The 14,753-nt window shown below is 39.7% G+C and overlaps 1 protein-coding gene across 2 annotated transcripts in view; it reads left to right on the plus strand.

Moving 5' to 3' along the window:
* snx22.S (sorting nexin 22 S homeolog) overlaps positions 1–13,813 on the plus strand; it is a 28,560-nt gene extending 14,747 nt beyond the window's left edge. The window contains exons 3-7 of one of the 2 annotated variants that reach the window (XM_018254168.2): positions 4,300–4,404; positions 5,169–5,263; positions 9,169–9,195; positions 9,889–9,956; positions 10,343–10,401. In XM_018254168.2, coding sequence (XP_018109657.1) covers positions 4,300–4,404; positions 5,169–5,263; positions 9,169–9,195; positions 9,889–9,956; positions 10,343–10,371 — 324 coding nt within the window. In that variant the 3' untranslated portion in view covers positions 10,372–10,401. 2 annotated transcript variants of the gene reach the window in all.
* Positions 13,814–14,753: the final 940 nt, after the last annotated feature.

Below are 14,753 nucleotides of genomic sequence, written 5' to 3' on the forward strand. Positions count from 1 at the left end.
TACAAAGAGTAACTGCAAAATGGAGAAACCCCTGTTTGTTTAATCAGCCATGTTGTTGTCATTCCAGGGACACACCCCATCATCAGTGGGTAATTTTGGTCAAGGGAAGTCTTTATTCTGTAATGTTTAATTTCTAGTTACTCAGTAGGAGCAACTAAGTAAAAGGTAAATGTGACCCTGCATTAAAGGAGAACAACAGAACTGTTAACCATTGTGTATTTTTATAATCCCATCTGAGGAACTGTTCCACTATTGGGTGTTTATTTGTGTACCTAGCACAGCAGACTCTGCAGGAATGTGACTGAGCTGAAGTTACTCTGCAGCCTGTAACCGTTTCTATTGATGACTTACGAGGTGTTATAGTTTGCTATAGTACAGTTAATCTCCCCATGTCACCTGCTGATGTATTTGTATCTAACAAAAGACACACCCAAATGGCTTCTATGTAGCTAGGATTGCCACCTTTTCTGGAAAAAAATACCGGCCTTCCAGTAATTTTAAAGTTTTTTCCAGGTGGCAACCCTACCTGCTGCTACTGTGCATCTGCAACTCATATCTCTTAAACATGGGGTTCACATGTAAGTACAGAATGGCCAATACCAACCAACTTTTCAATTGGTCTTTATTTTTTTATAGTTTTTTAAATTATTTGCTGACTCTTTCCAGCTTTCAAATAGGAGTCACTGACCCCATCTAAAAACAAATTCTCTGTAAGGCTGGATATTTATTACTATTGCTACGTTTTATTACTCCTCTTTCTATTCACATCATCTCTATTGATTATTCCAGTCTCTTATGCAAATTAGTGCATGGTTGCTAGGTTAAATTAGACCTTAGCAACCAGATTGCTGAAATTGCAAACTGGGGAGCTGCTGAAAAATACAACAAATCATAAAATATAGAAACCAATTGCAAATTTCTCAGAATATCACTCCCTAAATCATACAAAAGGTGAACAACCCTTTTAACAATCATTAGCTGCTGCTGAAAGATCTTAGTACTTGCACTTCTTTGGAAGGAGGCACATCTCTGTGGGTTGTGAGCAGTAACTCAGAACGGTCATAGAAAAGACATGGCTCTTGTGTGTTGGGCACTGCTCGGTGCCTGGTTCTGCTAACACAGACACCAAAGACATAATACCAAAAGGGAAATCAATTAATCAGTAAATGGTGACCTAGTGCAGCTGCTGCACAAACCACAGCACCGCATCTGCACATTCCAGTGAGAAGTGGAACCGGCACCACATGGGATGAGTCAAAGTGATTTCCAGAATAATTTACCAGAAAGGGAAATGAGAAGATGAGCACAGACATCTAATCTAAGAACCTCCTGGCTTCCCATTAACACCCGCACAGCAGTCTGTCTCCACTTTCTCAGAACCCATGTGCATCTCACTTAGCCTTTTGCTATAGTAAACTCAGTGGCAGGCACACAAATTAGGGCCCCTTGGAATTCTCACTGTTTTTTATTTGGGAGAAAAGAGTTGTAATTCTTGTTTGGTTTAATGGTAGTGGTACCCCTATCACACAATCCTGGACATTATGTGTTCTCAGAAATATGGAGATTGTGCTTAGTACAGCGAGGCCATACTCTGCCTGCTTTATGCTCCCTGTGTGTGCCATATTCTGCCTGCCCTATGCTCCCTGTGTGTGCTGTACTCTGCCTGCCCTATGCTCTTTGTGTGTCATACTCTGCCTGTCATATGCTCCCTGTGTGTGCCATACTTTGCCTGTCCTATGCTCCCTGTGTGTGCCATACTCTGCCTGCCCTATGCCCCCTGTGTGTGCCATACTTTGCCTGTGGGATGTGAGCCTGGCAGGGTTTGTTCTCGGGGCTTGTTATCATTTGAAAACTGTTGTTTGGGGCCCCTAAGGTGTTTAATCATGTGCTGGGGGGTGCTGTGTTATCTATAGGGGAGAAGGAGGCATATGGGTATGTTCTAATATGATTTACATTTTCCACTTATGAATGATAAGTGATATCCCTGCAGTGAGCACCAGCCATTTGTTTTTTTTGGTGCGCTACCACCATTAATGTGGACATGGTCTTAAAAGTTCATGTGGTAACAAGGGTGTAGTTTAAAGTAGGTGTGGTTTAAAAAAATAGGCATGGTCAACAGCGGCTTCCATTATTAGCCCTCAGCCACGTAGGCCAGAAAAATTCCGACCCTCAATACCACTGAAGTTGGACAGCACTGCCTTAAAGGATAACAAAAATTAGCATGTCTGGAGAATAAAATGAAGAATAAATCTGCACATATATGGCCAGCTTTAATATTTGTCTCTTTTCTTGTTTTATTCATTCTTCTGCATTCTTTTTTTTTTATCAACAGTCATGCCAATTCTGGAGGGTGCTCTATAATTAGCAATTATTATGTAAAGCTTTGATCTTTTAGAGTGGGAATTTGATCTTGAACAAATGATTTGATGCCAATACAGTTTAAGCCTTGGACTCTGTGGGAAGTGATAAGGTGACTGGCCAGCTAAACTAGTGAATCATTTTGTATTTTCCCACACTTAGCTTGTCCATCAAAGTGCTGTATATTCCAAACATGTCATTACAATAATATTAACTGACCTGTACTTAATATTGGATATAAACTGGGGTTAGTACAAATCTCCACTGATTTGACTGGGTCTCATGCTATCACTGCAGCAATATGCAAGATGTCCCAGCAATATTAACATCATGCATTGCCTATAACAGGGAAGCCACTTTTTTTTTTTTTTCATTTTATGTTAAGAAATATATATATCTTACAGGTTGCCTTTGTTCAGAAAATTGCATTTTTAAGAACCTGTTAATAAAATGTATCTATTATATTTTAGTGCCAACCCAGTGTCCTTGCAAATGGATGACAGCCCACTACTTGTGGCTATGACAGCCTTCCAGCATCCCCCAGCCAAGAGCTTTACCTTTACCCAGGGTAGCCCACACTTAACCAGTATGGTGTAAGGCAGTGGTCCCCAACCAGTAGCTTTCTAGCAACATGTTGCTCACCAATCCCTTGGATGTTGCTCCCAGTGGCATCAAAGCAGGTGCTTATTTTTGAATTCCTGTCTTGGAGTCAAGTATTGATTGCAAAAAAACCAGGTGTACTGGCAAACAGAACCTCCTGTAGGCTGCCAGTCCGTATAGGGACTACCAAACAGCCAGTAACAGCCCTTATTTGACATCCCCATAGACTTTTTAAAGCTTGTGTTGCTCTCCAACTCTTTTTTACATTTAAATGTGGCTCACGAGTAAAAAAGGTTGGGGACCCCTGGTATAGGGTATTGTATTCGCAATGTTATCACATCTAAGTAACCCATCTCAGTGGTTCTACTCAGTGGCAGAACTACCAGGAGTGTGGGGGAGGAGGGTTGCTGCACAGCCTGCACCCGGGCCCCACAGAGTATAGTTATGTTGCTGGTTCCACTGCCAAATCATCTGCAAATGTATTTGCATTTAAATAAGACACTGTCCAACTTCTGTGGTACAGAGGGACAGAATTTTTCTGACCTACCTTGTGGAGGGCTGATAATGGAAGCCAGTGTTGAAAAACCCCTGTTTTTAAACTGCACCCACTTTAAACCACACCCACGCTACCACAATAAAGTTAAGACCATATCCTCATTAATGGTGGTAGGGCAGCACACAAAAAAACAAAAACAAATGGTTGGTGTTCACTGTAGGGATATCACTTATCACTCATATGTGACAATTTAAGTCATATTAAAACATGCCCTTAAATCCATATGCTTACTCCTCTGTGGATAACACAGGAAGCTCCAGCACATACTAAAACACCCAAGAGCCCCCTAATGCAAATGCTAACAAACCCCCAGAACAAACCCTAACAGGATTACATCCCACGGATAGTGTCACACACACGGAAGCTAGGGCGAGCAGAGTATGGCACACACAGGGAGCAAAGGGCATGTGGGGGCCACATAAAGGGGGGTCATGGGCCACCAGTTGGACAGCACTGATCTGCTGGGACCTTCTTTTTGGTCACCCCTGCCTTAAACCATAAGAGTGTCCATTATTCCAAGCAGCATTCTGCCTCCTGTCTTAAACTGGCTAAATTTATATGGGGTGCTGGGAACTGTCTGTCCAACTGATTTTATCCAGATATCAGACAGGTCTGAAAATCCTGAAAAGTCCCCAAATGCCAGCATCTGGGTAGCAGACATTTGCCTGTTTGGCTGCCTCTACAATCTAATGATCTACCTACCAGTCATGTTATAATTGCCCTGATGCTAAATATCAACTTTTCTGTTAAGGTTCTTTGGTCTTGTAATTATTTTATCTTCACAGCTGAAGAAGACTTGCAAAGTACCAGACTTTCCACCAAAACGAGTGCCAAATTGGATGCAAAAAGTTCAGGAACATAGGAGACAGGGACTAGAGGCCTATATACAGGTAGGAAGGAGTTGTGACCATGTATTGGTGATTGGTAGAAAATAGGAGCTATGGAAGTAGACTGCCAATCAGCCAATATTTAAATTATGGTAAAGAAATAATTTTTCACTTGCTAGCTGCTTCTCTTGTACAAATATTTAGAAGCTGAAAATAATTTACATTCTTTTTTTTCTGGTTTCGAGGTATTCTTTTACACTGCTAATATGAATTTGAAACAACACCACCTACTGGTCATATTGTCCAACTGACTAGAATTGGCTTAATTTTGTGGGAAAAGGAACAAAATGTGATGTCGTCTTGTGTAGCACTAATCTGAGAATTATCAGATGATTATTTTTTGCTCACTTATGTAATTTTCTAGCCAGTGCAACATTATAAGACATTCCTTTTTTGACAAAATAAATTTTCAGCTACCTGTTTGAAGCACAAATTGACGCACCCTGAAAATTTTTACTGCTGTATAGGGTATGGCCAGGATTTGGTTGAATCTGAATCCAACTAAAGAAAGGCTCTGATTCGACTGAACCTCAAAGCAAATCGGGATTCAGTGCATTCCTACCTATAACACATTTAAAGGAAAATTAATTATTACTAAGGTTAGGGTATATTTTGCTCTGTAAGAAATCGGATGCAGTGGAAATCTTTTCTGCGAATTTGGGGTGGATATTTTGGCTCATGGAGTGGTCTCATGTCAAGTGCAGCACTGTATGATATGCATAAGGGGGAAGTAATGATTTGAAGAGTAAATGTCCGTGTTGTTGCAGGGCGTGTTGTGGTACAACACAGATGTTCCTAAAGAACTGCTAGATTTTTTGAAAGTCAGACATTTCCATAAAGAAATAAAGAACTGCAGTGTGGGGTAAGTATCTTGTCTCTCTCTCCTCCCAGGCAGGATTGCTAGCTTGTGTGACTGAGGCAAAAGCAGATTTGTTCACTGTATAGAAAATGAATGTATTTGACCTCAAATTGTGTATCATCCAGAAGTTTCCTCCCAAGGCAACGTCGGGCCTCTTCAGAGGAGCGAAGTGATGCCTTGGTTTTACCACTGCCCATTTCAGCTCTTTCCAATGGAGACGCATTTTCAGGGGATTTGTCGCCCACAGTTGTGCATTTTTCTCGCAGGCAACAAATTTCCCCGTCAGCCACTAACATAAAAATAATCTTTTGAATTAAGAACTTTGCTAGTCTTTCTCTGCAGTAACACACCCTTAACCTATGCACTTATATCACACCCCCTTTTTTATTTTGTTTGTTTTCTTTTCGCTTTCCTTTGCGCTTTGTGGCATGGATCTCAAAAACTGTGTATTGAAACATCTAATTACTTAAGCATATCTATCTATGCTTACTGTATATATGTTATAAGTATATCACTGGTTTGTTTACACCTTGTAAAGCACTGTGTACATATCAGGTGCTATATAAGTAAATAAATACATATATTGTTTTTTGGCATACCATCAATCATAACCATAAGATAAACATGCAAGATTAATATATACAAAAAGTACATTGAAGTTAAAATTATTTTACAATCTGGTATAGCTGAGACTTAAAGGAACAGTGACACCAACTTTTTTTTAAGTTATACCCTTTTCACCTACAAATCTATCCTGCAGAAAGCTTATTATGCTTAATGCTTTATATAAAAATACCATTATAAAACACAGCTTCCAGTTGTACACTGTTTTCCCAAAAGGTGACTCTGAAAGATCGAAGGTCTACATCTCCTCCTAGTCAGCCTTCTGTAGGTGGAAATGGGTATAGTAGATTTTTAACTTAAAAAATTAGTGTTACAATTCCTTTAAAGTATATAAAATATAATGTATTGTTGCCCTGTGCTGGTAACACTGATGTGTTTGTTTTAGAAACATACATACATTTATATAAACAAATTACATCGTTTTTACAAACAAGCTGCTGTGTAGCCATGGGGGCACCATTCGAGCCGAGAAAAGGCACAGTATACACAGCAGATAAAAGAAAAGCTCTGTAGTATACAATGGTATTCTTCAATACTTATCTGTTATCTACTGTGTATCCTGTGTTTGAATGGCTGCCCCCATGGCTACACAGCAGCTTGTATCAGATAAAGCAAGCTAAGGCTTGTACCATCTTGCTATATAAAACTAGTACTTTAAATTAACTGCAGCCATTGCAGTGTTATTATAAAATGTGACACATTCCCTCATCCATGCAAAGGTACAAAAATCAGGGCATTTTGTCGCCTGTGCAAAATTGTTCCATGAACTTTCATTTGAAGCAGAGTAGGGGGTTCTTCACAGTCAGGACAGTGAGGTTGTGGAATGCACTGAATGTTGTGATGGTTGATTCTGTTAATGCCTTTAAGAATGGCTTGGATGATTTCTTGAGAACAAAAGAAACACCAAACACTTGACAGCAGGTGAAGCGGGGCGAACCCCTGCGTGTTTAATTCAAGTCTTGTGATGTAACGTTTCGGGGGCGGACCCCTTCGTCAGACAATTTAGAAGAATTAAACACGCAGGGGTTCGCCCCGCTTCACCTGCTGTAGAGTGTTTGGTGATTCTTTTGTTCTCATGCATATCGGAGAGGTGCCAACCTCTCTTCCAGACACCGAGCGGCTGGGGAATCAGGAATTTTTGTTGGATGATTTCTTGGACAGACATAATATCAAAGGCTATTGTGATACTAAACTCTATAGTTAGTATAGGTATGGGTATATAGAATTTGTGTGAAAGTATGGAGGGGTGTGTGTATGGATGCTGGATTTTCATTTGGAGGGGTTGAACTTGATAGTCTTTCTTTTTTCAACCCGATTATCTATGTAACTATGTACAATTGCTACATTCAAAGCAGATTAATTGAGTAATCATGCGTAAATGCCTCCTTTCACATCTTTTCACAATTATATTCATTTGGTTTATATGTGGCTATTCGTGTCTCCTGCAACTGTAATGTATTTTCAGGCATTCGTCATCTGCATGGGAGCCAATTTTGCATGGGCGAAAAAACATCAGAAGTTACATTAGCATAACATTTATCCTGGTGCAGTGATTCAGACATTTGGGGGCAGATTTATCAAAGATCGAAGTGAATTTTCAAATTAAAAAACTTTGAATTTCAAAGTCATTTTTGGGTACTTCGGCCATCGAATAGGCCAAATTCGACTTCTATTAGAATTGAAAAACCTTTGAAAATTCGACCACTCGAAAATCTAAGTACTGTCTCTTTAACAAACTTCGACACTTCGCCACCTTAAACCTGCCGAATTGCTGTTTAGCCTATGAGGGACCTCCTAGAACCTATCTGAGGGTTTTGAGAAGTCAAAGTTTTTTTTTTTGTTTTTTTTTGTTGAAAAGGGTTAAATTGTTTGATCGTACGATTTTACTTCGATCGTATACGGCCGTTTTCGCTGGAAAAAATACTTTGACTATCGAAGTACTCGAGTATCGAAGTTTTTTTTACTTCGAAATTTGATTCTTGATAATTATGCCCCTTGATGACTGTCACGATCGCCGCCCGGAGCAGTTCCAGGAGCTCCGGGCGGCGCGTCCTCCACTGCCGGCGTCGCTCCCAAAATGGCGGCGCCCATGGCCGCCACGTGGGTAGCGGCGCTGGTGCGATGACGTCAGCGCGCCGACGTCGGCGCAAGGACGCCAATGACGTCACAATGGCGCCAAATTCAAATATAAAAACGCTACCAAGACGCCAGAATGGCGCCCAAGTATAGGAAACTTTCCCTAAGTGTATCCTGGGTTCCCTGTGAGCTGCTTTTGCTAAATCTTGTTCCTGACTATTATTCTGACCCTTGCCTGGACTTTGGACTTTGCTGTTATCTACCTGCCTGTGAACTCTTGCCTGGATTCTGACTACTCTTTTGATTAACCCTTTGGACACCGCGACCTTGCTCTCTCAAGAGGGCTTCCTCCTCGATCCTGACTACCTCCCTGGAGGGAGCTCCCGGCTCCCTGAGAACGACAAGGTGCTCTTGTGGTTTGGTATATATGGGGCAAACCTCAACATAACCTCAGGATTAGGTTTAATAAACACAAAAGTGTGATGTATAATTTAGGGCCAAAAAAGGTAGAAAGAACAGAGAATAAAAAAGTGAAATACACTTGGCCAGAAATTTTTGGGATAAAAACATAAAGGATCATTCATAACATTGCATCTAATTTCCAAATTGCATGGAAATAAGAAACTTGCTGTATGACTGGCTGTAGATTCAAGTACAACAGGCCATTCACAGACTTATTCTTTTTATCAGTGCGTGTCTGAGAAAAAGTCAAGTCATTGAAATTCCAAGTATGCCAAAACCAAAAAGCAGCTTCTTTTGCGCCTAGATACCCCTGTCTGAGTAAATCACTATGTACTGTATAAGCTAATGTATTGCTCAGCCTTGGACTGGGGGCTGCTGCATTTGGGGCCCACAGTCCTACCACATCCCCCCCCCACCTGGGCCCCTGCAGCAAAACCCCCTTCCCCTGCTGCCAGCGGTACTTTCTCTTAATAGTATATGGTATATTAACTCTTTCCTAAATGAAAAAAAAATGCCACTGCTAGATACTTCTCAGCTTAATCTGGTGGCGGAGGGGGTGCCTAGAGTGGCACGGGACCAAATACTGTATTCGGTTGCCAAATGGCCATTGACTCATCTTCAAGTAAACAACTCAGAAACATTTCTCATGTATATAATTATTTTTGTATACAGTATGTATATCCTTAAGCATTTTGTGATAAATCATAAAATGTTTTTCTAAGAAAATTCTTTTCTTTTCCCTCTAGATCTTTAAACCTCACAGCAGAGGAAAGGTAATATTAATGGGCTTTTTTTCAACCTCACTAATAGGTAGAATTATGCTGCTCGGTCTCCTGTTATTCATATAAACTTGTCTGGATCTGACATCCGCTTGAATTATTCAAATTGGTTATGTAATTAACCATGCAAACAATGAAATCTATACATCTTGCATGGCAATAAATATTCTGTAGGTATGCAGAATAAAGCAAGAGGAATCAGTTTAGAAGAATACAAAAAATATAAGTACAGTATTATACTTGGGGTCCCAATATCCAACAGACTTTATTCTGGAACAATAAGAAAACCACAATGCCAACTCCTACCTGCTCCCAAATCCACCAAACTTGGGCTTTGCATGTATACTTCACCTGCATCCCATCCCAGAACTATATCTATCTATCCACGTTGCAGATCAGTCATAAATGCCCCATAGTTCTCATTTAGGAAGCACTTACGCCCCTGGGTCTGCTGCTGTCTGCACCAATTGACATATTAAAAATCTGCAGAGAGCAGCAGACCCGAGAGACTTGTCTAACCCAGATGTGCTTAACCCAAAGGGCATGCAACAGGTGAAAAAGAAGCACAGAGTCATGCAGCAAGTTGTATTATAATTGTAACAGGACATGACCTTTAGAAACTATCATTAACTGTTACATAAGTGATGAGGTTAACTACTATGTATGATTCTTGTGAATTTTTTGCAGCTCCCCGTTATCACACAAAGCCGTTGTGGGGTTTTACAAGGACTGTTATATCTTGCCACCAGAAACAGGTAAGATGCTAATGGGGGATACAATAAAAGGTACAATATTGTCTAGCTCTAGTCATCCATATCTGTTTAAACAAGTACCCAGTAAATGCAAGCAGCTGATTTAGTTGATATAGTACATACATATTTTGTAGTGTTCTGATGTGTTATAGAATGGTAAGAGAAGAGCATACAGAGATTCTGTAACAGCAAATAAAAATTGTCTTTTTACTGTTTAAATGGATGCTCTCATGATTTTTATGGTGTAGTTTTTATTTCTAAATTGCACTGCAAATAATTCACTCTACCATGTAAAATTCCATTCCTAACCCAAGAAGTGTATTTTTTAGTTGTAATATTGGTGTGTAGGCAGCCATCTCAGGTCATTTTGCCTGGTCTTGTGCTTTCAGAAAGAGCCAGCACTTCAGGATGCAATTGAAGGAGTTGCAGTGTTACTTGGATTTTTACTATTGAGTGCTTTTCTTATACATATCTATCATGGAGCTGTTATCTGGTTACCTTCCCATTGTTCTGCTGATGGGCTGCTGAGGGGGAGAAGAGATGGTGTGATATCACTCCAACTTGCAGTGCAGCAGTAAAGAGTGACTGAAGTTTATCAGAACACAAGTCACATGACTGGGGGCAGCTGGGAAACTGACACTATGCCTAGCCCCATGTCAGATTTCAAAATAAAATATAAAAAAAACTATTTGCTCTTTTAAAAAATTGATTTCAGTGCAGAAGTCTGCTGTAGCAGCACTATTAACTGATTTTGACAGTATCCCTTTACTTTATAATAGTCCTTATTAGTCTCATTAACTTCTTTATATACAATCATATGAAAAAGTTTAATTCTTTGGAGTTTTGTTTATCATTGGCTGAGCTTTCAAAGTAGCAACTTCCTTTTAATATGTAACATGCAGTATGGAAACAGTCCTATTTCAGCAGTGACATAACGTTTATTGGATTAACAGAAAATATGCATCATAACAAAATTAAACAGGTGCATAAATTTGGGCGCCCCAACAGAGATATTACATCAATACTTAGTTGATCCTCCTTTTGCAAATGTAACAGCCTCTAGACTCCTCCTATAGCCTTTTGATGAGTGTCTGGATGGAGGTGTTTTTGACCATTCGTCCATACAAAATCTTTCCAGTTCAGTTAAATTTGATGGCTGCCTTCTTCAAATCATCCCATAGATTTTCAATGATATTCAAGTCGGGGGACTGTAACGGCCATTCCAGAATATTGTACTTCTCCATTTGCATAAATGCCTTTGTAGATTTTAAAGTGTATTTAGGGTCATCGTCTTAACGTAACTTCAACTTTGTGACTGATGCTTGAACATTATCCTGAAGAATTTGTTGATATTGGGGATGGATCATCGACAGGGTGACGATCCATCATGCGGTGCTCGATTTTTCCTCCCTACCTTCAATGGGAGATAGCCAGGGAGGAGAAATTGAGTGCCGCAAGATGGATCGTCGCCCTGTCGCCGTTTCTGAAAGAGGAGCGCAAGTGGAGAATCTGTAAGTTATTTCTTAATAAAGACTTTGCAAATTTTAAGTTAAAAGTGTTTTGGTGTTTTTTTTTGTGTGTATGTTACTGGTCTTTTAAATACCTTTTCTCATTTTCACCTGCCTATGAAGTTCAAGGCTTAACGAGCTAATCCAACCAATTTGGTTTTGCCAGTAATCAGTATTGAGTTGTTACATGCATTCAAATTAGCAAAATTACAAGGGCACATAATTCACTGAAAATCTATGTTCAGAAAACTGCCCATTACTCAGATGTTCCTTAGACATTAAAGACATGCCACTGTTATCTTTTTTGTTGAAAGTGGAGTAATTATTTGGATTCCCAAACTTTTTCATATGACTGTAAATGTGGACATCACATATAGTAAGTGTTAGAACTAAAATATCAAACACAAATTCTATTAATCTGTTATGTACAGTATAGCTTATTATGAAGTGACCAGAAAAAATAACAGCCGGTAAAAATACTAGATGGAGATAAGCCAAGACATCACAGCTATTCGATTCTCTGTGTTTTGTACCCCTGTCTGTTAAAACGGCTGTTGGGTCTGTGTTAGATTAAAATATTAAATGTCATACAAAGAAATGTATGTATTGCTTAAGCAGGTTAGCTCACTTAAAGGCTTTTGGAGCAGGGCTGTCCATATGAAAGTCTCCAAGGTGTTTCTATAGTCTTTAGTCTGCTCATGGACTTTAAAGCCTTATTTTTTAATAACATCATCAAATTAATATAATTTAGCATGAGAATATGTAATTAAAAATAACTGTCCAGTGACTGGAGCGCACATCATGCTCATGGGTCTCCAGTTGGAGAGCATTAAGGCTGCCATACCACTGGTAGATTTAAGCTGCTGGTTTGTCCCCTTCAGATTGAGTCCATTTTATCTGCGAGTGTAGGTACACTCCGATTGTTGGCCCAAGGGCTAAACAATTGGATCAGCTCGATATTGCTCACCTCAAGGCATATATGGGCAGCTTTAGTCTGGACTGCTCCACTGTTTTCTAGTGGGACAGCTTTGCTGAGGGAATTATCAAGGCTATATAACTCACTATTTTTTCCTCCAATTTAGATATCCTAGAGAACAGTGTTTTACGTGGAGTGCTGCAGGGAGTTTACCAGAGGCAGGATCACAAGTATCGTCCCACAGTCAACAAACAACCTATTGCAACTACACAAGTTTTGGAAGCCCAGCAGCCACAACACTGACAGGCTGGCCTAAAAACAGTTCTATGTCTCTTTGCAAGGATTTGTAGTATGTTTTGATGTAAATGTTTGGATTTACAAGTTGTATTCATTTATACATAATATATGGTCTTATGTGATGAGTTCCTCAGATCTTGCAAGGTGCACACTAAACAGACTATGGGCTCTACAGGTAACCTCTTCTGAAGGCCTTAAAAACCGGTGTGACATTTTGAGACCCTTCCTTCATCATGGCTTTATTTGTTTGCTTTTTTAACCAAGAAGAAATGCTCTACTGTTACAAACTTTGTGAATAGAGACATGACTCTCAACTACCCCATTTTTGGCATTAAATATAAGGCTGCCATCTGGAAATTGACTAAGAAATTGGAAATCAGGTCTTCAAAAGTGCAGTTTTAAGTGTGATGTACTGTATTTTGGCCTTTACCAAATAGTTCATGAAATGTTTTGAAAATAAAAGCTATCTACAGAACACTGGAAAGAAGCGGAACAACTCTGACCTGTTTTCCTTCATGTTCCTTTGAGATGAGAAGCTGAGAATGCTATTATGGATCTGTGTGCTAGTGCTAGGACAGGAAGAGGATAAACTTTTTCTTTGAACGAGGCAATATAGAAGCTTGTTTGGTAAAACATTTAAATGTACAGCATCAGTCACCTCATCTAGTCTATATTAGTATAAGCCATTTTGAAACATTCTGTTTTCTGGTCAGTAGGGCCTAAACACCTGTACTAAGTACAGCCTCAGTTAAAGAACACTATACAGTATATTATCTACAGAATTGTATTAGGTCCAGTTCTAAGGAAATAATTTTTCTGACAAAGATATGGTATAATTAACCTTTTGTTGGAAAGACAAGGCAGGTAACAGAAATGTAATGTCACAGTTAAAGGAAAAGTATAGCTTTAGAAGCAGTTTCAGTTATGTTAAAGGTCACTGCAAGTTACTGTTTCCAAGATGGCACTGAGCTGAAATTCTTTGAAAGAGTGAAGAACACAGAAATACTTGCACTTACATAGTGGTTGGCTCTAGCTGCATTTCGTTTCCTTGTAAGGTGTATGGAGATATTGTTGAAACTGATTTTCTTGTCTTTATTTGTATACTCCTGTGTTGTCCAATGAAGTCTTATGTATGAAAACCAGTGGAGTAATTGTCATTATGTTGTAGCAATGAAGACACAAGAAGTTCCCTTTCCTGCTTTCAGATTCCTAGGGTAAAGTAGCCATCGTTGATTCATCCTGCTTACATGTAGAGGGAAGTAGTGATAAATACTGTGCAAGATTTAATATAAACCTAGGCACAGGGGGGGAAAATTGAAAGGGGTTTGCCCACATGATGGGCAGGTTAGAGCCTATGGGGCAAATTTACTAAAGGGCGAAGTGGCTAACGCTGGGGAAAATTTGCCAGCGCGACAAAATTTTGCCACTAAGCTAATTTACTAAGAGTGTCCCTGGTAAAAATTTGCTAGCCAAGTAGATTGACTAGCACAACTTCGCACCCCAACGCCTGGCAAAGTTGCACTTTGGCAAAGGGGCGAAACTACGCAAATTTACTAGTTTTTTTTTCCCTGAACGTTACCTCTTTCACCAGTTTACTTTGCCAGGTCGGACCAGGCGAAGTGCAATAGAGTAGATAGGAGTTTGAAAAAAAAAAAGTTGAACATTTTTCTAAGTCCCCAAAAAACGCTGGCATTTTTTACTTTTTAAAGGGTGATAGGCTAAAAAAGAATTTTTTTTTCGGGTGCTCACCTTCCCCCTACATTTGATAACATATGGCACCTAAACTATACCGTGGGCACATGTGTAGGGCATTAGAACACCTCTATATAATTTTTTAGGTTTCCCTGGGCTTGTGTAGTGTTATTTGCTGCAGCATACACGTCCATTCAAACTTCTATTTCTCGCTGTATGCAAATTTCCGATCGCTAGTATAACTTCGAACCGATGATCATAACAACGCCAGCGCAACTTCGCAAACGATCGGTAACTTGTGCGCAACTTCGGATCTTCGTGAATTAGCGCAGCCCTGGCGAATCTACTCTTGACAAACTGCGGCGAAGGCAACACTGGTGCAAATTC

Source organism: Xenopus laevis, chromosome 3S (assembly GCF_017654675.1).
Source record: "Xenopus laevis strain J_2021 chromosome 3S, Xenopus_laevis_v10.1, whole genome shotgun sequence".
Classification (NCBI taxonomy): domain Eukaryota; kingdom Metazoa; phylum Chordata; class Amphibia; order Anura; family Pipidae; genus Xenopus; species Xenopus laevis.